Source organism: Gastrolobium bilobum, unplaced genomic scaffold, assembly GCF_033153095.1.
Source record: "Gastrolobium bilobum isolate Gb01-03AN ecotype WA unplaced genomic scaffold, APGP_CSIRO_Gbil_v1 utg53169, whole genome shotgun sequence".
In the NCBI taxonomy this organism is placed as follows: Eukaryota; Viridiplantae; Streptophyta; class Magnoliopsida; order Fabales; family Fabaceae; genus Gastrolobium; species Gastrolobium bilobum.
The window spans coordinates 440,066-463,520 of NW_026898687.1; the positions used below are offsets into that span (position 1 = coordinate 440,066).

General features: G+C 31.4%; 1 protein-coding gene across 1 annotated transcript; it reads left to right on the forward strand.

The window, feature by feature from the left end:
- Positions 1-6,262: 6,262 nt before the first annotated feature.
- LOC133318393 (protein NRT1/ PTR FAMILY 5.6-like) lies at positions 6,263-11,317 on the forward strand. Its single transcript, XM_061520380.1, has 4 exons — positions 6,263-6,503; positions 8,832-9,049; positions 9,164-9,711; positions 10,224-11,317. The coding sequence occupies exons 1-4, from the start codon at positions 6,362-6,364 to the stop codon at positions 11,098-11,100; spliced, it is 1,785 nt and encodes a 594-aa protein (XP_061376364.1). The 5' UTR covers positions 6,263-6,361; the 3' UTR covers positions 11,101-11,317.
- Positions 11,318-23,455: the final 12,138 nt, after the last annotated feature.

Sequence of the window (23,455 nt, forward strand, 5' to 3'; positions counted from 1 at the left end):
CGAAGATAAAGTGAACGAAAGAGGTTTTGTGAGAAACTACATATTCTAATTATAGCAAAGGATAACAATCCCCATCATAAAATTCCGCTTCAAAATTCTCAGGCTTGAATTGTTGGAATAACCATGATGTGGTGTTGTACATATATATCGTTATTGTTGTAGTTATTTTAGTGGTTAAAAAGTCAACTTTTGAATCTCTCCATTCCATTGGTTATTCCATGCGGAATGAAATTATGCTAATAGCTGTATCACTTGTGGTTGTAACAACATTCAGCGCTTCTAGATTATAATTGTTTGAATATTCCTTAGTTAAAAAAAGGGAAAATTTCAAAAATCTCCCTACAAGTTTCTTCAATATCACTTAATCTCCTCTTCGAAATTTTTAATCATTTATTCTCTTACTTAAAATTTCTTTATCACTTACCCCTTAATTTGATTTTTTATCCAAAATTTTGTTAATAGAGTTAATTTTTTTAAAAAATACCAAAACTACCCTTAATAGAGAAAGGAAAAACATAATTTCCTCACAGATGCAGATTTAGACTACTCACAGAATGTTTTCTTTAAGGTAGCCTTGTTAGAATTAGTAATTATTAAAATTGTTTCCTGCAAATCTCATTGTCATTAAACACCCACTCACAATTAATTGTTGGTGTCGATGTTCAAATAAAATGATTAAAGAGGCATCATCTCAGCTGGTTTAGATCTTCCTTTTTCTGTTATAAGCTTTTCTGCTATTATGACCAACAAATCTGACTTTATAAATTTATTCAGAGTCACACTTTATTTTGCTTGCACAACAACTGAAAAGCTTTACGTTCTGTGCTTCATATATGCCTTGTTTTTCCCTTAATCATATGGTATTACCAAGCAAACATGTCGAAGGTGCTATTTGGTTGTTTTCTATGACGTTGAGAGTAGAGGGAGGATTCAATCGTTGATTTACATTCATGTTTTGCTTACGTGAGTTTGTCTAAAACTGCGTTTGTGAGGAAATAATGTTTTTCTTTTTTCTATTAAGAGTAATTTTGGTATCTTTTAAAAAAATTAACTTTGTTAACAAAATTTTGGATGGAAAATCAAATTAGGGGGTAAATGATAAATAAATTTTAAGTAGGGGGTAAATGATAAAGAAATTTTAAGTAAGGGGATAAATGATTAAAAATTTCGAGGAGGAGGTTAAGTGATTTTGAGAAAACTTGTAGGGATTTTTTTGAAGTTTTTCCTTAAAAAAATTAATAAAGCAATTAATATTTCTCATGTTGTAGGAGATAATTGTATCTCCTCTATACATATACATAAAAGTATGTGGGACTTATGTTTTTTTTCCTCTCTCTTTTCTTTATATGGCTCCACATGAGGCTCATACATTTTTATGTGTACGCAGGAGATAAAATTATCTCGTACAACATGAGAAAAGTTAATTTTATTAATAAAAATTAATAATAAAAATTAGAGGGTATGTGTGCATTTTTATTTATTTATTTACTCTGTTTCTGTTTTAAAAAAATTCGTAGAAAATAATAAAAACAGCGAAATCTTTAAAAACAGGAAATTAAATTAAATTAAGAAGATATTTTTGTAACTATTAATAAAAGTATATTAATTAAAAGTAAAAAAAAAAAGAATTAAAATCCATCAATATTATGATTTTTAAATTATACTTCTTTAACACAGCTTAATAATATGTTTTAACCAACAAAAGAATTTGCTGCCTCTATATTACTCTCTAAAATTAATTAATTTACTTTTCAAAGGAAGTCTACTTTACATTTGAGTGTAATCCACTCAAACCAAGAATATTAATTACAAATTTTTAGGAATAGAAGAGTAATGCATTGTCCAATTCAGAGATCAAAAGCTACCAATAACAGATTAGCAGTAAAGTAGGAAAGATACCTGCGTACACTAAAATAAAGGGATTTTTTTTATCAAAAAATTAAATAAATGAATAAATAAAATAAAGGTAAACGCATACTTCGTTCTTATCCCCCCAACCTCTTTTGATGAGACCAGTTCCCATAAAGAGAAGCTTTGACATCTTATGCACTTTTAAATACTGAAAATTCTCATCCCAGTTGAACCGCACATGGTGGAAAATGATTACAAGGGTGTGCCATGAAAGCTTTTGCAGTTTTAACAAGAAACGATAAGGTATATTTATATTACAATTTCGTCTACCAAATCATGGTAGCTTAGTTGGCGCATGGGAGCTGAGCAGATGGAGGTGAGAGCATGTGTTCGAACCTCCCCAGTACCATCTTTAGGAGGGGTTTAAAGCCTTAATCCTGAACCCGTCCCGAATCGGACTAGTCGCGAAGCGATGAACCGATGGAATATTTCTAAAAAAATATTACAATTTCGTGGTTGTTATATATTTTCTTTTTGGCAGTATCTCTTTTTAAGAATGTCGTACCTTTTATTCTGGGAGTGTGATTGTGTGAATACCTTAAATTCAATCAATTGGACAACGAATTATGATACTTCGATTTGGTATAAAAGCATGTTAGGTCGTGCTCTTGACGAGATCAATAGCACTATGAACCAAGATAAAAACAAAAACAAAAGTACATAAATACACGAGATACAAGGGAATCTAAAAAAAATGAAAAATGCAAGAAAAAAAATACTATTAAAGCCATTAAAAGTAAATTAGTAGTGAAGGACTTAGATAATTTATATGAGCATCATTATATTAAAATATTATAGTTGAAATATCATGATGACCTTTTTCTTTCTTTTTTTATTGGTAGATATTAACCAGTATTCGAAATTCTAACAAGCACGATTAATCCGGCGGTTTTGGATTTGAGCATCTCCATATTTTTCAAGAGTTACAATTCTCAATAATCAAATTCACTGTTATTTGGGCAGGTGAATCTCATGACATTTCATAGTATATAATTTGAAATAGGCTAAAAAAAAGTGACATTTTAATTTTGATTTTTTTTATATCTTATATGCCGAGTATGTTTTATCGTTTACTAGAGGCACTTTGCATCGATATTAACATTTTTTCCTTCAAATGTTGGCCGAAATCAATTAAAAGAGCAAAAAAAAATTCATAAAATTTAATATGTGGTGAAGATTAAAGTTCTCCCCAATATACTTTTTTAAGTGTTGAATTTTTTTATCTTTGAACAAATAACCACTTATAACACTGTGACCGGCACCGATTGAAATTATAAAACACACAGAAAAAATTTGAAAATTAACCAACCTAATTAATTGGAAAGTTATTTTATATATTAAATAAGTCCTTTGGGAAACATCTGTAAACGGTGTGTTCCGTATTTATTTGGTTTATCTCTTATCTAAAAAATATCAAATAAAGAAGTCAAAATTTCTTTGAGTGATACCATTCTTTTTCTTTTTCTTTTTCTGTTTGGAAACATTTTTATGTACCATTCTAACTATTATGAATTATAAAGCACACGTGCTAAATGTGGATTCAAAGGAAGACTAAAGATTCATTGTCTGAGGAGAAAATGATATTCCACACTACATGCAAACCGACTTGATTGAGATTTGATCGCAAAAGTAAGTGCTTTCTTAAAAGGCTGTAACTTGACACCACATTTGAACACCGACTCTTCAGTAAAATGTGAGGGACAAGAATTAAAATGTCGCGTTTTGAGATTTTAGTTGTCATTCACAAATAAAATATCAAAATATATCATGTTTCAGAATTTATTATTACTTATTAGTCCCAACGGGTCTAGTTAGGATCCAATCCAACAGCGGTCCTTCTTTAGCGACACGTGACAAAACAGTAATCAATTACATAAAGAAACACTATCAATTTCTCATGTAACGTGCAAATAGGGATCCAATATAAAAAATAATGGGTTATGTTATTTTTTATCTGGGTCCTTATTCAGACAACTCGTACGTAGTATACACTGGACTCGCTGAAACTAATAATTCGATCCTAAAACGTAGCATTTTGACATTTTATTTTTGAACCGCATTTTAAAAGTTAAAATCCCAAAAGGTGGCGTTCTGATCATTGTCTCAAAATGTGAGATTTTTATTTTTTTTGGTGTGGAAAATGTGAGATATTTTATTATTATGCAATTATACTCTTATATGCTTTCATTTCATTTAACTATTAACGTATTTGTGTTATAACTAAGCAACAAAATATAAATAAAATATATAATTAAATATTTATTTCAAGAGAAAAGATCTGCTTACAAATATTTTTTTTACAAATTATACTAAGTATGACCGGTTATACACTCTTGATTAAAGTATGACCAGTTATACTTAGTATAATTTGTAAGAGTTTGTAAACAAAAAATTAATAAATATAACATTCGTCTTATTTCAATATAAAGTTATTGACGTTAGAATATTTAAAATATAATAACGTGTGAGTTTGAGCATATATGCTCACTTTTAGAAGTTTAACAAAATTTAAATATAAAAATATTATACAAAAAAAAAAAAACTTAAATATAAAAATATTATACTGTGTCTAATTTCATATATTGTATACTTTCCTTTCATGAATACACTATTACCGGAGCTGATTATTTTTATATGCCTGGAAATGGCAAAAATTATTGTTCTAGCTACATATATGCGTATGGAAAAAGTTACTTACAAAATATAAATAAATCACCTGACAAAGCTCACAAACACAGGTTTTTATTTTGTATTCTTTATTCGCCAGACAAAAAAAAAAAAAAAAAAAAACCAAATCCGTTTGGTCTGTGTAATTTTTTGATCTTTGCAACTATATATAGCCCTTGCCCTTTCATGTTGCCAAATAAGTATTACTTTTAAAATATTATATATTACTTTTAAGGGTTTAACTTCTCCGCGGAACAAAAAGTTATATGCAGTAATATTATTACGCATCAGTGTAACTTTTGAAATAAATTCTTCATTATATATTATTCGTAGTAAATAGTATAATTTTCAAAATTAAACTCTATTTTATATTATTCATAATATATAATATATTGTATAACTTTTCTGCCTTAAACGCAGAAATGATTTTTCCTTACTTTAAAGTCATAATTTTTTTTATTTTTTTTTTGATTTGCTTGGTTGGCACTAGAGGTGAAACTGGGTTGGGGCCGGCTTACAGGGGTCTAGGGCTCGGCTTATGTCAGGCCAGTTCTGACTTAGTACATTTTGTAAAGTAAGTCGAATTTGGACCTTGAAAAAGCTTGTTTTTTTTTTTTTTATAACAGAAAAAGCTTGTTTAATAAAAAGGTCGTACGCCCACTTTCACAAGGCCTGGTCTATAAGCCTACAAGCCTGTCTATATTATACTATTTATTTTAAATAAAATAAAATATGTATGCCTTAAAGAAAAAAGAAAAGATATAAATTTAATCAATTGCAATTATTTATAACTTAATTATATTCGATTATATTTTAATAGAAATCTGAATTTATTTCTTATGTAGGAGGAACCAACTTCTCAGCATGTTAGATTGTGTATATGAATATATTAAAAGATTTTTGAGAGAGGTTATACTTACTACAAGCATCATGATGTGTTTGTTGGATTCATGTAGTTATTTTAATTCATGAAATATATGTTATTTAATTTGAGCATTTTGTTTTGAAAGTGATTTAAATGCATATTGTATGAGTTTTGTTGTGATTCATGATTCTATTTGGACGTTAAAATTATGATTTTTGGTTTAGCAGCAGAATTTGAATATTTTGTAAAGTTGATTCATGGTTATGCTTAGAAGTTAAAAATTAACAAGGCAACGGACTAAGTCAGGCCATTTGTTTTTTTATAAACGGGTCAAGCCAGACTAACAGTTAGATTCATACTTGGGTCAGGCCAAATTGAAAATTGTTGATGTAAGCTTAGACTTTTCGAAACAAAGCCTGGCCCAGCCGAGCCCACTTTCACCTAGACCTTTTGGTGCCTCGAATGGAACACTACTGAGAGGTCCCATTAAAGAAAATGTGGGCGCGCGAATGCTATTCCATTACAACAGTGACGTTTCCTAAGTGCAAGTAAAGAGCATCTTTGTTGGGTTTCAATCCGTGGAGGCCTTTACCAATTTAACAGGGCATTTTACTGTTAAAACATGTTAATGAGATAAGCACCACAACTTCCCCTTTAAAAAATAAATAATAATAAAATTGTCTTTGTCTTATATCAAAATTATTGCATATGAGAGAGAGAGAGAGAGAGAGAGGGAGAGACAGGGGGGGGATAAAAAAGCATATATCATTCCCTATATAAGGAGGTTCTAAGGTGAAGTTTGTCAAAGCAATAGCCACACATAACTCCAATATCTCTTTAATTTAGAATACTTTGAGCAAGGAAGTGTAGTTTTCTACTTGCAGCTTCAAGCTAGTACTACTAAGCTAGCATAGCAAGATGGATAAGAACAAATTCGAAGCAACACAAGGAGAGGTTAATGATGAGATGAAATGGGTTCATGATTCTTCAGTGGATCACAAAGGAAGAGTTCCCTTCCGAGCTTCAACTGGTTCTTGGAAAGCTTCTCTCTTTATTATTGGTAAGGGATTAACATACCTAAAGTTATTGCATCGTTGTAGTAGTTGGACAATTTTGATCTTTGTATATATGGTTTTTGGGGAGGGTTAATTATATTTACAAAAAAAAAAAATTTACAAACTATATTATATAATAGGGGTAGTATATGTTTGCTGGAATACTTTTAATACATAAAACAAAAAATTTATAAATATAATTTTTTTCCATAATTTTTATATGCTAATTTTTTTGAGAATGTTAACATGAGAGCCAAAAAACTTTTGCAAGAGATACCTCCATCAATGCTTATTTCTAATTGGTGTGGGACTCCATGCAACTCACTCGAATATTTTCGACCTTTTTCGATTCTCGAACTTCCCACTTATTAATTTATACACTACTCTAAATGTATTCTCTTCATTTGTTTTATTACTTTTTATTTAATTTCTAATGAGCTCTGTGTACTTTTGTCTTTACTGAAACCCCGTTCTGGAATTTTCTCTGGTTTGTTTTCAGTTTCATATATGTATGAAGTTAGGCCATAAAATATATTGGTGCCACTAGGCTTGTCATAATGTGCAAATACATTCACATAAGCTCATAATCTTTAATATATATAGTCCCTACTCCCAAGCTAGTAGAAAAGTGGTATGAAATCCTCGTGCATGTGTGTGGTTTATTCCATATGAATGAATACTGTTTTTGCCTAAAGGCAGTACTGCATTAATGCAGCTGAAAATGACTAACATATCAACTAAAAATTTCGGATGCAACTAAAATTATATAGTCGTACTGATTGCTAGTGGAACTTGTTTATTTTTTCATTTACTATACATCAAGCATTTCCAACTACGTACAGTTTAAGTTATTGAGTGATGGGTGTATTTAACAAGCTTTTTATATTTGTTTACATTCTTACGTGAATATTCCCAGCACACTATCTTAATTAAATCCACTATATCTGCATGTATCACCACAATTTTTCATTTTTTTAATTTTTGGAATATATTAATTACCTCTTTTATACTCATTAGGAAATTAAAATACATTTTCTTTTTTCTAGTGCAAGTCTTTTAACATATTCGCCCCAACTTAAACCTATTACTTTTATTTTCTATCCTCATCCAAACTAAGTTTAGATGGCAGAATTTGATTTTGATTTTAAAAAATAGAGTACGTTTAGAGAATATTATGAGACCTGTATCCCATTAATTAGAAAATTCAAACTCACCCACATAAAAACTATATGAAGGACAAGGATGAAGACCTCTAATCCTTTTTATCTTCATGCTCAGTATTATATATCTATAAATTTAAGTATAAGAAGAGTATGTATTAGCCAATAAAAAACCAATAAAATAATAATAAATGAAAGTAACTATATGGTCAAATTTCCATGAACTTGAATGGTCAAGAGCTGTACGACCACAGAAAGTGGTGGTTCCCACTACCTACAACTATATATATTCTAATGGTTTTATTAATCTCATGTTAAAGGAGATAGTTATCTCATGTCATAGAGATAAATTTGTGGGCTCCACCACCTGAAAAAATAAAAGAAAAGAAAAGAAAAAGGTGGCACAGTTATCGAAGAGTGTGTATGAGAGAAAATATATCTTATACAACATAAGAATAATTTTTCCCATATTCTAATAGCATAAGTGATGATAAATGATACCAGCCACACAAATTAAGCCATGCAAATACTAGTGGTTTTCCTTTTTAACATACCCACTCTATTTTATGCAAAGTGTAACTTGGATAATGGGAGTTAAATTACAAAGGACGTATTTTACGATTAGTATTGAATAAAATTATTGAATAATCAATTAACTATTATTGATTTCTTTAAAAAAAATCAATTATGATAGTATGATTTTTATGTTTCAAAATACTAAATAAAAAGTAATTTTAAATTAATATAGTGAAAAAAACTAAATTTTCTAACACAATAAAAATTTAAGATTTTGATTTTCTCATGTTGCATGAATTATTTTCTTATATTGTGACTCAACTAGTGATGAACCACACATTTATTAAAAAAAAAAAAAAGTTTGCATATAAATAAAAAAGTCACAACATAAAAAAAAAATACTTCTGATGCATGAGATAACACTTCCATGTTTTTCCCTAAAACTCAATCGAGCGACACTGCAAAGTGGCTTTGGATTAAAAACCCAATTTCTCATTTAAGGAAAATTTGAACACTAACATTAGATCTTCCAAATTAGACTACCCTTGTATTGCTTACATGTCACGATATGTTTCTAAGGAAACTATGAACTCATACTTTTCAAAAAAAAAGTAATCTATTTGCACTAACCACACAATTTTTTATCCTTGTTTGCAGCAATTGAGTTTAGTGAGAGGTTAAGCTACTTTGGAATAGCAACTAGCTTGATCCTTTATCTCACAAGGGTTATTCATCAAGACCTTAAGATAGCAGTTAGGAATGTGAACTACTGGTCTGGTGTCACAACTTTGATGCCACTTTTTGGAGGATTCCTAGCTGATGCATACTTGGGCCGCTACATCACTGTGATTGCATCATGCATTATATATCTCATGGTAATCTCAATCACCATTCAATTAGAACTTAGTAACATTATTAATTTGTCATTATAGTATATATAGTTTATTAACTATGAAAAAAAATTGTTCTTGTTGAAAAAAAAAAAACAGGGTTTGGTTCTCCTTTCTCTGTCATGGTTCTTACCAGGTTTAAAGCCATGTGATCACATTAATATGTGTTCTGAACCTAGGAGGATTCATGAAGTGGTTTTTTTCCTAGCCATTTATTTAATATCCATAGGAACTGGAGGGCATAAACCTTCTTTGGAAAGCTTTGGAGCTGATCAATTTGATGATGATCATGCTGAAGAAAGAAGGCAGAAAATGTCCTACTTCAACTGGTGGAATTGTGGTCTTTGCAGTGGACTCATTCTAGGAGTGACTGTGGTTGTTTATGTACAAGACCATGTAAATTGGGGTGTTGCTGATATCATCCTCACAGTGGTCATGGCTTTCTCATTGGTCATTTTCTTGATAGGAAGGTCAACTTATCGTTATCGGGCACCAACTGGCAGCCCCTTGACTCCAATGTTTCAGGTTCTTGTTGCTGCTATTTCCAAAAGAAAGCTTCCTTATCCTTCCGATCCAACTCAACTATATGAAGTTTCAATGTTTGAGGGTAGCAATGGAAGATTTCTGGCCCATACCAAGAAACTCAAGTAAGTAGTATAGTTTCGGAATAGATTCTCTCACGTTTCTTTTTAACATGACCATCAATCAATCATTCATTCGATAATATCTTTGGCAGTACGCTCGGTGCATCTTTCACTCATACTGTGACACGTGTCTTACTTTATATCAAATCATTTTCTCTTCTGATTTTAAAATACATTATTTATTATTGATTTGACAATAGTAAGACATGTGTCATAATATAAGTGGAAGATGCACTGAATTTACGGTGCATCCGTAGCACCAAGGAAATTTCTCATTCATTGATAGATCAATGGTCAGCAATTAAAATAATTATTTGCTCTTATCCGTTATATAAGCTTTGTCAATAATCTTGTGACTGTTGATCAGTCAATGATTGACCGAGATTTTTCACATGACGCGATCATAGTCAAAATAGAGATAAAAGGATACATTCTCATATAATTTAATCATTACATTGAGACAGAAAGATCAATTTAGAGGTATATAAATTAATTGATGGTATACTATGTTTCAGATTTCTTGACAAGGCAGCTATTCTTGAGAATGAAGGAAACTTAGCAGAGAAACAGGGTCCATGGAAACTTGCAACTGTGACTAAGGTTGAAGAAATGAAGCTTATTATTAACATGATCCCCATTTGGGTATTTACTTTAGCATTTGGAATTTGTGCTGCACAAACACCCACTTTCTTCATCAAACAAGGTGCCATCATGGACAGAAAGATAGGCAATAATGGGTTTGAGATTCCTCCAGCTTCAATCTTCACTCTTGCCGCCATTGGGATGATAATTTCTGTGGCCATTTATGACAAGATCCTTGTACCAGTGTTACGAAAGCTAACAGGAAATGAAAGAGGAATGAATATCCTTCAGAGGATTGGTTTTGGAATGTTTTTCTCAGTTGTTACAATGATAGTAGCAGCTTTGGTAGAGAGAAAGAGGCTTGAAGCTGTCGAGATGAATCCATCAAAGGGTTCATTATCAATGAGTGTCTTTTGGTTAGCTCCACAATTTCTAATTATTGGTATTGGTGATGGTTTAGCCCTTGTGGGCTTGCAAGAGTATTTCTATGACCAAGTGCCAGATTCAATGAAAAGCTTGGGGATAGCACTTTACCTAAGTGTGATTGGGGCTGCAAATTTTCTCAGTAGTTTGTTGATAACAATTGTTGACCAAGTCACAGGTAAGATTGGGAAAAGTTGGTTTGGTAAGGATTTGAATAGTAGCCGCTTGGACAGATTCTATTGGCTACTTGCATGCATAACCACACTGAACTTGTTCATGTTTGTGTTCTTTGCTCGTAAGTATTCTTATAAGAATGTGCAAAAGGTTGCAGTGGCTGATTGTTATGAAGGAAAAAGTGATGGTAGTAGAGCAGAGATCATAGTTTGAATTAGTTCAATTAGGTTTATATAGCATAAAAGACTAGGATTTCATCCTCTGATGATGAAAATATGTTTCCACTTGTAAATCATATTTCTATTTTCCACCACTATTATAATATAGATTGCCCTGCTATCCATAAATTCCACAACCATTTGAAATTTGATTTTGAAGAATAATCTTAGCGTGGTGTCAATTGCTTATGATCCAAACTAAGAGTCTCCTATGTATCGATCTGTTTATGGTATACTTGTAATTTGACAAGAAAATTATGTATATTACCATTTCGAAAAGTGCCATACACTTTTTCATATTATCTCATTTTAAGGCATGTCCTCCTACCTATGTTCTGAGTGTGAACACATTGACCTCAACTAATGGCATTGTTATGACACATTAATCATATACTTGCCAACACTAGGTTAATTGATTTTGAATTTGTAAATGAACAAACAAAATAGGGGTAAAAAATTCGACTTCTACCTAATATTAAAATAATGTTACCCTGCAAATAAATATGGGTTCGCTTGTTCTGCGGTTACTGCAGATAAGTTATCTGCAGTAAGCCCAATACGACGTTGTTTTGGGACAGAAATCATGGTGTTTTTGTAATTTTAATTTATTTCAGGGTTATTATAATCTTTATAATTATAATTTTTAATCTTTCAATTCCAAAACGATGTCGTTTTGAAAGTAAATGCAGATAACTTATCAGCAGTAACTGCAGAAATATTGTTTTCAATAAAGATATACTATCATAAATAGTATGTTTTGATTTATAGTGCAAACTATGGTCTAACCAATGGAAAAGATTTATTTATTTATTTATTTTTACTTTTATTTGTAATATAGATAGAGAATAAAAAAGGGAGACATAAAAGAGAAAAATATTTCTCAAGTAGCTTGAGATATATTTACTTTCGTCTACCTAAAAATTACGTCGTTTTGTATATTTATTTCCTTATATTAATTTATTCATCTTTGAATGGTTATGATTTTCTTTTTCTCTCTCTTCCTTTATCACCATTGATCCATCTTTGTATGGTTATGATTTAGTAGCCAGAGATACAGTTATCTCAAGGAACTTGAGAAACGATAAGACCTATATTGGTAATATAAAGATATACTATCATAAATAGTATGTTTTGAGTTATAGTGCAAACTGTGGTCTAACCAATGGAAAAGATTTATTTATTTATTTATTTTTACTTTTATTTGTAATATAGATAGAGAATAAAAAAGATGGACATAAAAATTAGTTATGATTGAAATACGAAGAACATATTTTCTTAAGAAAAAAATTTGCCCTATTTGCTACGAGATTAAGGAAAGAGGAGTCTTAAAGTAATGGTTAGGTTGCTCTTTGTAACCGAAAGATAATATGTTCAAATATGAGAAACAACTTTTTTGCAAAAAGCCAAAGGTAAAATTGTGTGGATAACTCTTCCTTGCATTAGTAACTTTTGTAACATTACTGAACCTTTGGTTGGCGAGACATAATTTAGGTGCTCTATCGAATATATACTTTGATCCCGTGAAAGAAAATATATTATATGTCATTACAACATGTTAAGTGTCAAACATGTTATGTTTTCAGAGTCAAAAGTATGATAAATAACGTTGTAAATAGTTAAAGACATGGTGTATATTATCAAATGCAAAAGATCTTTGGAGTTTTTATAATTAGACATTATACTGGCTTAAAAATGTATCAGTTTCAGGCTAAAATTTCCTTATCAGAGCATTGATGGATCAATGAAGTCGGATGAAGACAAGACTCAAGCCATTTGGAAGCCAAAGGAGTATTATTCACGTTGCAGCTCGCTGAGTAGCTCGCTCAAGTGAGCAACCTAGCGAGCAACCCACCAAAAACCAGTGATTCCAACTTCATCCTCCCTGGCTGGCTCGCTTCAATGAGCAATCGTATTTCCTCGCTAAGCTGCTCGCTTCAGCTAGCAAGAGTCCATAATCATGCATTTTTCTATTTTAGCTTGCTAGTTTGCTGGCTTCAGTGAGCAAACACAACGAGCACCTCGTAAATAAGGCCCATGCATCTTCTTGATAAAAAAGGCATGAATTATGGCTATTGGAATTCAATTTTGGAAGATTTGAAGGGGAAGAAAGCACCATTCTTGGAGAAAAAGATGGAGGAACAATCAAGGCTTCATCGTGGATACCGATTACCAAGTTCTATCTATTACTTCTCATTTTTTTCATTGTTTGTTATCGTTTCTTTCATTATGTTAAGCTAGACTTCATTGTAGTTAGGGTTAGATAAACTCAATGGATTCCTAACCTTATCTTTTCCTTTCTTATAATCTAATATTCAATCTTTATGTTATGCAATTTAATCTGCTTTTACTTCCTAGTTTCGTTTATGATTTGGCTAGTCGTAGATGAATACATGAATCTTGCATGATAATAGGGATGTTAGTGTAGGGTTCTGATTGATTAATTTCTAGATTTTGTTCGATCTAGGGATAGACTTATAAAACCTATGACTGTTCAATTCTTGTTCTTAATGCTTGCCGTAGGAGAGATCACTAAGGAATTAGGGTTTTTAATAAGGTAAAGGATGGAAACACCAAGGGATTGAGTTTTAATTAATCTTGAAGAATTGTCAATAACATGAGATTGAATATTGGTTAGGGGAAAGGGTAGATTCATTAGGATGAAATTGGAGAAATCGAATCCCTAACTACGCGTTGCATTATTAGTTTTAATTCATTCGTTATTCTGAGTTCTTGATTATGTTCTTGAAAGTTATTTGGTAGTTATAGTTTGTATTTTTATATTAAAATTGTATTCAAGAAAAACTCTTATAGTCGATCTAACTTTGATCGAGTAGTGAAAATAGAGCTTGATAGCTTAATCCTCGTGGGAACGATTATGTACTTATCACTTTATTATTTATACGATCAATATACTTATCATTTTCGCAACACATCAATTATGTTTTTAAGTTGAATTTACAAGTATTGTTGAAGAAAATCTATTTTAACTTTCAACTTCTTTCATTTTTTGTAATGGATCTGGATGTTTAAGCCCAATTGCTAATGAGACCAGCAACAAAAGGGTGAGTAGAAGACCTACCTATTTCAAGGACTTCATTATGGGCTAATGGGAAGTAAATCCATAAGATTTGTTAATTCTATTTACTATTTTTTAATTACTTGAAAAGTCAAATTACAATGAAACAGACTATGAAATATAAATAGCCAAGTGGGCCTATTAAAGGGACATGAACCGTTTCAACAATCCTTCATCTTCTTCTTCTTTCTCTCTCCAATATTTTTTTCTTACTTTCTCACTTATCTATAATTATGCTCTTATTACATTGGTGTTTTCATTGAGCTATGGCTTAGACACCAAGCTCTGAGATCTCATCAATCAAGTTCATGCTCATGAACAACATTTTACTGCTATGGAAAGAACAATGGATCATCATTTTGAAACCATTGAATTATAACAAAATCATAGGTTTGAAGATGTTAATCACCATATCCAGGACATGTTTGCCCTTTTACAGAATATGCAGAATCAAATGACTAATCTCATTGCAAATCAGCAATCAGGCTTATTGGGTGCTGGCCTAGCTTGTACATCATATTCAACACGCCCTATAAAGATAGATTTTCCCAGATTTGCAACCGGTGATCTAAGCCCCTGGTTATTTGTAGTTGAAAGGTACTTTCGTTATTACTAAGTACCTTACCGTAACAAACTTAATTTAGTGTCATTTAATACATGACTATGACAGACTTGATTTAGTGTCATTTAATTTGGATAGGCCTACTTCTTGCTGGTTTGAAGCTCTATTTGGGTGTGGTCAATTTCCAGATTGCATTCATTTGTGGTATTGCTAAACCAACGCTTGGTTCTTCTAAGTTTGAGGATCCATTGGGTTCTTTGGTTAAATTGCATCAATTTGAATCTATTATGGAATTTCAATCCGCTTTTGAGCTTATTGCTAGGAGAGTGCCTGATCTAGCACCTATTATGTGTAAAAGTATTTTTATATCTGGTTTGAAACCTCATATTCAGAGGGTTGTTATAATAACCCTTATTGGTAATATGTTTAATGGTATGATATTAAGTATTTAATCATTTATAATCCAGATTAATTAAGTGAGAGGTTTAATACAAAGGACTAGATTAAATATTAATCAAACACATTGTAGATAAAATAAGTGAGAATACTTAGTTCAATCAATGTGGATTGGTAATTGAGATTGAAGATTTAATCGTGTTTAATCAGATTAATTAAGTGATAAGCTTAATATAAAGGTTAGATTAAATATTAATTCTTCACATTGTAGATAAAATAAGTAAGAAGGCTTAGTTCAATCAATGTGAGCCTAAGAGAGTGTTTTGGGGTAAAAATGGGTATAGGCAAAATTACCTGGAATGTAAAAGTAAAATTGGAAATATGATGGTAAAAATATTTTAGACCAATAAGTAAAGTTTGAAAGTCGATTGGTGGTCCCTCTGAAATTCAAAATAGATCAATGTTAGTCCTTTTGAGGGATTAACGTGGGTTTTCTTTGAATTTTAGAGAGACCACGATTTCAACTAACTATGTATATTTTGAATTTCAAAGGGATCACAAGTCGACTTTTTTTCTATGAGATTAAAATGGGCCCTGTGATTTTTGTGAAGAACTCAAAAGGTACTTTACTCTTCAAAATGAAATTTTTTTGTGTGTTTGCACTTGCATACATAGACAACCATGTAAGTCCGTCAGTGATCCAGTGGAGAGCAAACTCTCAGGATCATTTGTTTCGAATAATCATTCTCATTATTATGATCTATTAGAGTATATCATTTGGATATAGATGAACTATCACACCAATATACTTATAATGCTGTCAACCGACACCAAGAGCTACTCTAAATTAGTCTTTAGAAAATCATACTGTTTGCAAGCTTCAACATGCATCATAGCATTTTCCATTATGGCTAAAGATATTCCAAGACTAAATGATGTTTAAACTTTATGATGTTTGGTATGGGATTTTTATACATTGGAAATAAAGACCAAAGTTTAAAAAATAATAGTAAAGAACCCAAGTGAAGTTTGCATGTGAACTGAAGATTCTAGATTGGGTTCCTCATGTGATTCTTGCAGTTTAGTGTTGTGGACTGTTCTATTTTTTTTCTTTTTTTGCATTCTTAAGAGTTATGCTGTCAATATATGAAATTGCCACTTATACCAGCATTTTGTGAACCAATTTTTTATCCCACTGCACTTGTTCAAAGGCAGAACTAGGGGATTAGGGTACCCTCCCCCCCTCTAAATTTTAGAAAAAAAAAGCCCAAAAGAATGAGGGGGGGAAAAAGAGAGATGGCAACCAAAGCAGTCGTTGAAGGGGTTGCGGCGAAGACAGTGCCAGTGCAGGAAGAGGCAGGACCAGGGGGCTAAGGTACCCCTCCCTCAATTTGAGGTGGGGGAACCAAAAGAACAAGGCAAGAGAGAGAGAGAGAGAGAGAGAGAGAGAGAGAGAGATGGCAGGTGCTGGAGATAGGTTTAAAGCACAAGCTTGAGAGGAAGCTTGAGAGGATTCAAAGGAAGTGGACCCTCTTTTTCGATAACCAATCAAAATCGAAGCAAGGTGCTGCTTGGGGAGCCTCTCTTCATAAGGTTTACACAAAACCATTGAGGAGTTCTGGTGGTGAGAATCCCTCTTCTGGGTCTTCCTTCTTTTTGCTCACTTTTCCTATCTTTTTATTTATGTTCAATTTTCCTTTTCTTCTTTATTTTATTTAGAGCATAGAGCAATGCAAAGTGTTTTTCTTTTGATTTTGTTGTAAACTTTTGTTTTGTTAATTCCCAGCGTGGATTCTTAATGGTATTCACAATCAAATTTCATTTTCGCTGTTGCATACTATGAAGTCTTTCTCTGGTCCCAAATTGCTATACATATCCCCAGAATTTATGAAGTCTTCTATTTTATTTTTTTAATGAAGTCTCCCCACTCCAAGATCTGAAGGTGTATACTTTCCTCCCCATATTAAAAAGCCTTCACATTCAAATTCAATGATCTGAAGAAAGCCACAAGAATCCTTTATCTTGATAGCCTCATAGGAGAAGGGGGATTTGGTTATGTCTATAAGGGGTGGATTGATGAGCATTTCTTTAGGGCTGCAAGGTCTAGATTTGGAATTATTGTAGCTGTGAAGAAGCTTAATTTTCAAGGCCATAAGGAGTGGCTAGTAGGTTGCATCCAAATTTTGATGCTTTTTAATTTAAAATAATCAAATCCTATCATGGTTTTTGTATTTTCAATCTGAAGTCAATTATCTTGGCCAACTTCATCATCCAAATCTTGTTAAGCTTTTTGGATACTGCTTGGATGGGGATATCCGACTTCTAGTCTACGAGTACATGCCCAAAGGAAGCTTGGAGAATCATCTATTTTGCAATATGTTGATGTCTTTAGTAGCGTAAATTTCAAGAGGTTAATGCACTCTACGTGACTATACCTGACTATAATGTGATTTAACTGTTTTTAAATCAAATTTTCATATATATATTTGTACATAACCTTCATTTGTTTCAAACCACACTATCAAATAGAACTTTAATAAACACTGGAACTTTTGTATGGGGCACACGACCACTACCTTGGGCAAAAAGGATCAAAGTTGCCACTGATGTTGCTCAATGTCTCACCTTTTTGCATGAATCTGAGACACCAGTTATCCACTATAATTTTAAGGCTTCTAATATATTATTAGACTCAGTATATTGGGTGACCATTAACATTCATATGATATTATGGCCATTTCGTGAAAACTAAAAATTGCTTATAAGGTGTAAGCCTTCTTTTAGCAATGATGAAATATAGATAATATTTTATTTTCGCCCCCTCTCATCAAAATTCTTGGTTCTGCCACTGCACCTGTTGTTGTCCTTCTTCTTTGTCACTTTGTTGTAGTTGTGGAATTATATTTTTTAAATATAAAAATAAAAATTCAAGAACCATTGTCCCTCAATTCCTTCACTATTCCTTAGCATTTGTTGTTTAATTCTTATATGGGAAAATGATTTCAGCTTCAAAAGCAGAAATCATTATCTGCCATAGAGGCAAATTTTATGCTTTCTCTCTCTACCATTATGTCCCTGCGGTAGAGACAATGATTTTTTCTTTTGAAGCAAAAATCATTTTCCCAATAAATGGTACAATATGGTGAAGCTTTCTTGGTATTCATGAATAGAATGCATTTTTTATTATTTTTTTACTTTCCTACACATTGTTGTGACTTAGGCAAGTGCACAGGTCGTAAAAGTAATAAAGTGTACCGGAGTACAATATCATTCTCACAAGGATTGGAATTCAAGCACTAGTTCACTATTCACGCTTTATTTGGACAAACAATTACGAGAATATTTGAATTTAAACTTAAAACTAAGCAATACCATAAAATTGCAGAATTAACAAGCAAGTAATTAAATGGAAGGTTGTTTCGACAATCAGGAAAAACGCAATTAGGGTTTTTATTTACCTCAATTTCCTCCCTATGTTATTAATTAAACCTTTAAGTAATTGCTCTTGATATATTGCCAATCGATTCCTCTAAATTATTTAGGGCTCAATCCCTTGACACCCTAATTCTATATAATCTTGAAAAAACTCTAGTTCCCCGGTTATTCCTCAGCAAAACATGCATTAAGATCAAGAATCACAAGAATGCATTATTACCCTATGTCTATTCCTAGAATCATAAGGATTATGATGAATTCATCAATCTAGGATCATGTACCAATATCCTTATTGTCATACAATCACCCTAAATCAATCTACAAGATCAAACTCATAGAAGGAATTATGAGAAGATAAATTCATTCAATTATAAAAAGGAAAAATTACATTAAAAATTCAATTCATAAACACAAAGATTCAATTGGGTTCCATCTACCCCTAACTACAAAGAAATATAGCCTAGCATAGCGAATTCAGAAACACAAGAAAACAATAAAGTTTCCCCAAACTCCATTGGTGTGATGGCGTTGTGGATCTTCAAAGCTCCCAATACATTCTTGAATTTCACCTGCCTCTGATACTCCAAAGCATAAAGAACGCGCTTTTATGACCAAAACAGGATTCCGCTCTTCCAATTTATCTACACCCTTTGATTACTCATAAAAGTAGCTTAAATAGTTGTAGGTATCCTTGTTTTGGGTAAAAAACGCATAATGGGCCGTAACTAGGTCGTAAACGGGCGCTAAAGCTCCCTTGAGCACGCTTTAGCGTGCTAAAACATGACTTGGGACCCAATGAGAGCGCTACAGCATCTTGGAGCGCACTAAAGTGCCTATTTTGACAGCAACAATAATATTTCGTATTTTGGGCATAACTTGAGTTATACTTGTCCGATTAATGTGATCTTGGTCTCGTTGAAAAGATAAAACAGAGATCAACAACATTCGTGAAGAACACGAGATCTAAATCCATCATATTGGATACGAAAAATTGTCTGAAAGACATCCTTAAGTAGATTTTCACTAATTGGTTGCTCCTCATTTATCGCTTTAAATCTTTCTAGTTTTACCATTGCTCCAATGCTTGAATTCAACTCAATTGTCCTACAAAATAAGAAAAAATCATTTACATAAATCAATAATTCAAAATCCATGCTTTTTATTTAATTACTTAAAGTTCTCATTCTTTTGATTAGATAATACATGTAATTTTAGTCCTTAAAATATGATAAATTATGGGTTTATCACACGTGTAACATTTTAGATGCAAACATGTGACCTTGAAATGGTGAAGTTTTCTTGGTATTTGTGAACAGAATTCATTTTTATTTTTTTTACTTTTCTACATGGACAACATCCTAGATGCAAACGTGACCTTAACATTTCCGACATGTTTGAATAAATCTTAATATGATAGTAGCGAAAGTTAACATATAATCTTCATAAAAATAATAATAATAATAATAATAATAATAATAATAAACATATTACAAATATAAATAATAATAATAATAATAATAATAATAATAATAATAATAATAATAATAATAATTTTCTTAATTATTAAATTTTAAAAATAAAATAAATAATTTTGTTGGTAAAAGGGAAGACTTAGCCATGATGGCTTGTTGGCCTTATAATATTTGTGATCATTTTAACTTGATAGCTTGATGATCCAAGACTCATTTAAACTTATCGTGAGGCTCATTAAGTAGAAATGCATAATAATGTTAAAATCAATTTATTTAAAGCAGTTAACTTAGCCGTGATGGCATGTTAATTCTGCGTAATTTGTTTAAAGTCATTTTAGCTATACCAGCTTGATGACCTAAAATCTATTGGAATTTATCATACGTTTTGAAATAAAAATTATCATTTTATAACTATTATACAAAGATGACTTATAGCTAACGGCTTGTTAATCCCGCAATCTTTTGGGTCACTTTAGATGTGATAGCTTGGTGATTTGAAACTCGTTAAATTCATTGGAAAATTTTGCATTAATATAGTAATATTAAAATTGAATTTGGGGCTTAGCCGTGACGGCTTGCTAACCTCTAGATTTCCACTGGAGTCATTTTTGCTATGACATGTTGATAATTCCGAGTGTCTAAACATCTACCATTCTAATATAATTTTAAGAATATTTATATTAGCCATACAACAAATACTTTTTAAGAACGACGTAGCTTTGAATTCCTCATTGCAAAAGAGAATACGTCGTAGCGAGATTTTTCCGTCAAGCCTAAAATAAATTTTAATAATTTAGTTTTATATTTTAAGAAAAATGATCATATTATCTTTTAAGGGATAAAACAAATATTTTTAAAAATTATTAATAATTTACACGATTAATTAAAAGTAACCATTTTTTATGAATATATTAAAGGTGTAGTGAGATTAAGTTTTTACCCTTCTCTGTATATAATTAGACTCGCAAACCTTGATCTAAAATTTTAAAGACCAGTTTAAAAAATAAAAAAGGTTTTTCCAATCAAATAAAATTGGTGGTGACTTCATATTTTTCTTTTTTCTTTTAAAATTTCGAGTTGTTACAGTGTTTTATGGACCTGACAAAGATCCACATTTTAGAAGGCCCAAAAAGGGATAATGACGAAGAGAAAATTAAGGAAATATTTCTTAATTATATTAATTCTACTACGACAGCAATGAATCAACAATTGGACACTCAAGAGACCCAAAAATCCACTCCTGCAAGGTATCAAGACGACCTGCAGTTCACTGGAATTTGTCTCGGGTTAACTATTATTAACTCGATCGGGATATCTGGTTAATGGATCATTGGCCAACTAGTGTTCTCGGGTTGAACCAATTAAACTAAGTATATGTGAAGATAAATATAAAAATAGAAGTCATATAACAACCAAAGTATTGTGGTACAGTGGTTATCATCTCATATATTTCGCAAGACATTTCAAGAACCGGTACCGGTGAACACGGTTTAGGGTCGGCTCGACACTTCTTAACTGGGCTGAATATTGGGTCGATCAATTTACCGAATCGGACCAGTTGATGCTTCGGTTCTCGATTCAACCGGTCAGATAGGTCAATCCGATCTGATTTTAGTAACATTATTCTCCCCAATAATTTAGTGAGCATAGATCTATATCAAGTAATGCGTTGTTAACCTTAAATTCAACATATTTTCTTGTCTTTACAAATAATGTTCCTCCTATTCTTCATTTTTATTTTCATTTATTTATTGCATATTTAAGGACAAAAAATTAAAACAGATTACACCCCACAGGTTGATGCTCTTCCATCACTTGAGAAATAAGTGACGTGCATTTGAAAAGACCTCAAGCTAACCAACTAGGATCAATACTTTTTGTTTCGATATTTTATGATCTTTTTTATGTTTTAAATTTACTCTGTCTACATAATGAGTTTCAGACACTCTATGGTGGCTTTTTGCTACTAAATAATGAGTTTCAGCCACTCTTTGGTGGCTTTCGGCTATGTATAGCCCACTTCAACATGATTTCCGAAACCTATATAAATGCAAGACATCTTATTTATAATATTGCACTCACATTGTTCTGTACTTGTATTTCATATTTATTATATTTAATGAGGTAAAGTTGAATATAAAATGACTTCCATTATATTTAGTTTTTTTTTTTAAGCTCTTTTTTTAGCTTTAGTTTATAAGTAGCTTCTAGCTTAAAAATAAAAAGATTCAAACAAACATATAAAACAGTATGGACTCTACAGTCTAGCCATGATGCTAGTCGCTAGACGGTGTGGGATGCCGATAATGCCAATCTTTTCATGTTTTGTTTTCACATTATCATATTATATAGAAAATTTTAATTTTTTATTCATAAATTAACGATCATAATTGGGCAATTACAGGAGTCAAATAGTCAAAACTCGAGTCAACGGTGACTGCACGGTGGCACCTTTATGCAATATGCAACCATTCCCATCTTACTATCTCCGGCCCATTGATGGTTTAAACTTAGGGTTTTCGTTTTATCCTTTAACATAACACAACAAACTTTTCTATACTCACAACATTTTGTGGGGCCCACACTTTTTAAAACAAAAAAATAAATAAAAAATTAAGGCACGCAAAACGAATCTCTATAACATTACACAATCACTTTTCTTACAACATAACTCTTATAAAACCCTTAAACATATTTCTCAAGTTCTTGGAAATAAATTTTTTTTTATTGATTCATTAAAATGTGTGTCATCATTTTATTTTTTAAAAATAATTTGGTAAATATCATTGCTTTGATGTCTCAACATAAAATAGAAAGTCTCTCCTATTAAAGGAGAGACACAAAGCTCAAATAAAAAGTATTAAAAAAATGATATGGTTACGTAAGAAATCATAATTATACAAAGGTGAATCAATGGTGATAAAAAAAAGAAAAAAAAATATTGAAATAGATAATTACAAAATCATAATTGTTGATTCACCTTTGTATGGTTGTAGTCTTTTCACATGACCATGTCATATATTTTTTTCACATGAGAGGATCCATTTTCGTCATCTGTATCTTAAACATTATAAATGATGTCGTTTAAACTATTTCAAACAAAAAATTAAAGGACACACATATATATATATATATTTATTTATTGTTAGATAAATATAATATAAAAATATTAATATGGCATTTACCTAATAGATTAAATTTTTGGGTTGAAAATATTCTTTTATATAACAACAGAGTCTAGGGATATAAATGAATCAGATGACTTGTCAAGGGTATAACCTTTGGCTTGACCATTTTATAAATAGTACAGACTTGAGCTTAGTAAAAGTTTTTTTAAGAAATCAGGTCACAAACTTATTTTAGAAGGCCTAACCTCTAACTTAGCCTCTAAGACCGACCAATATTTTTT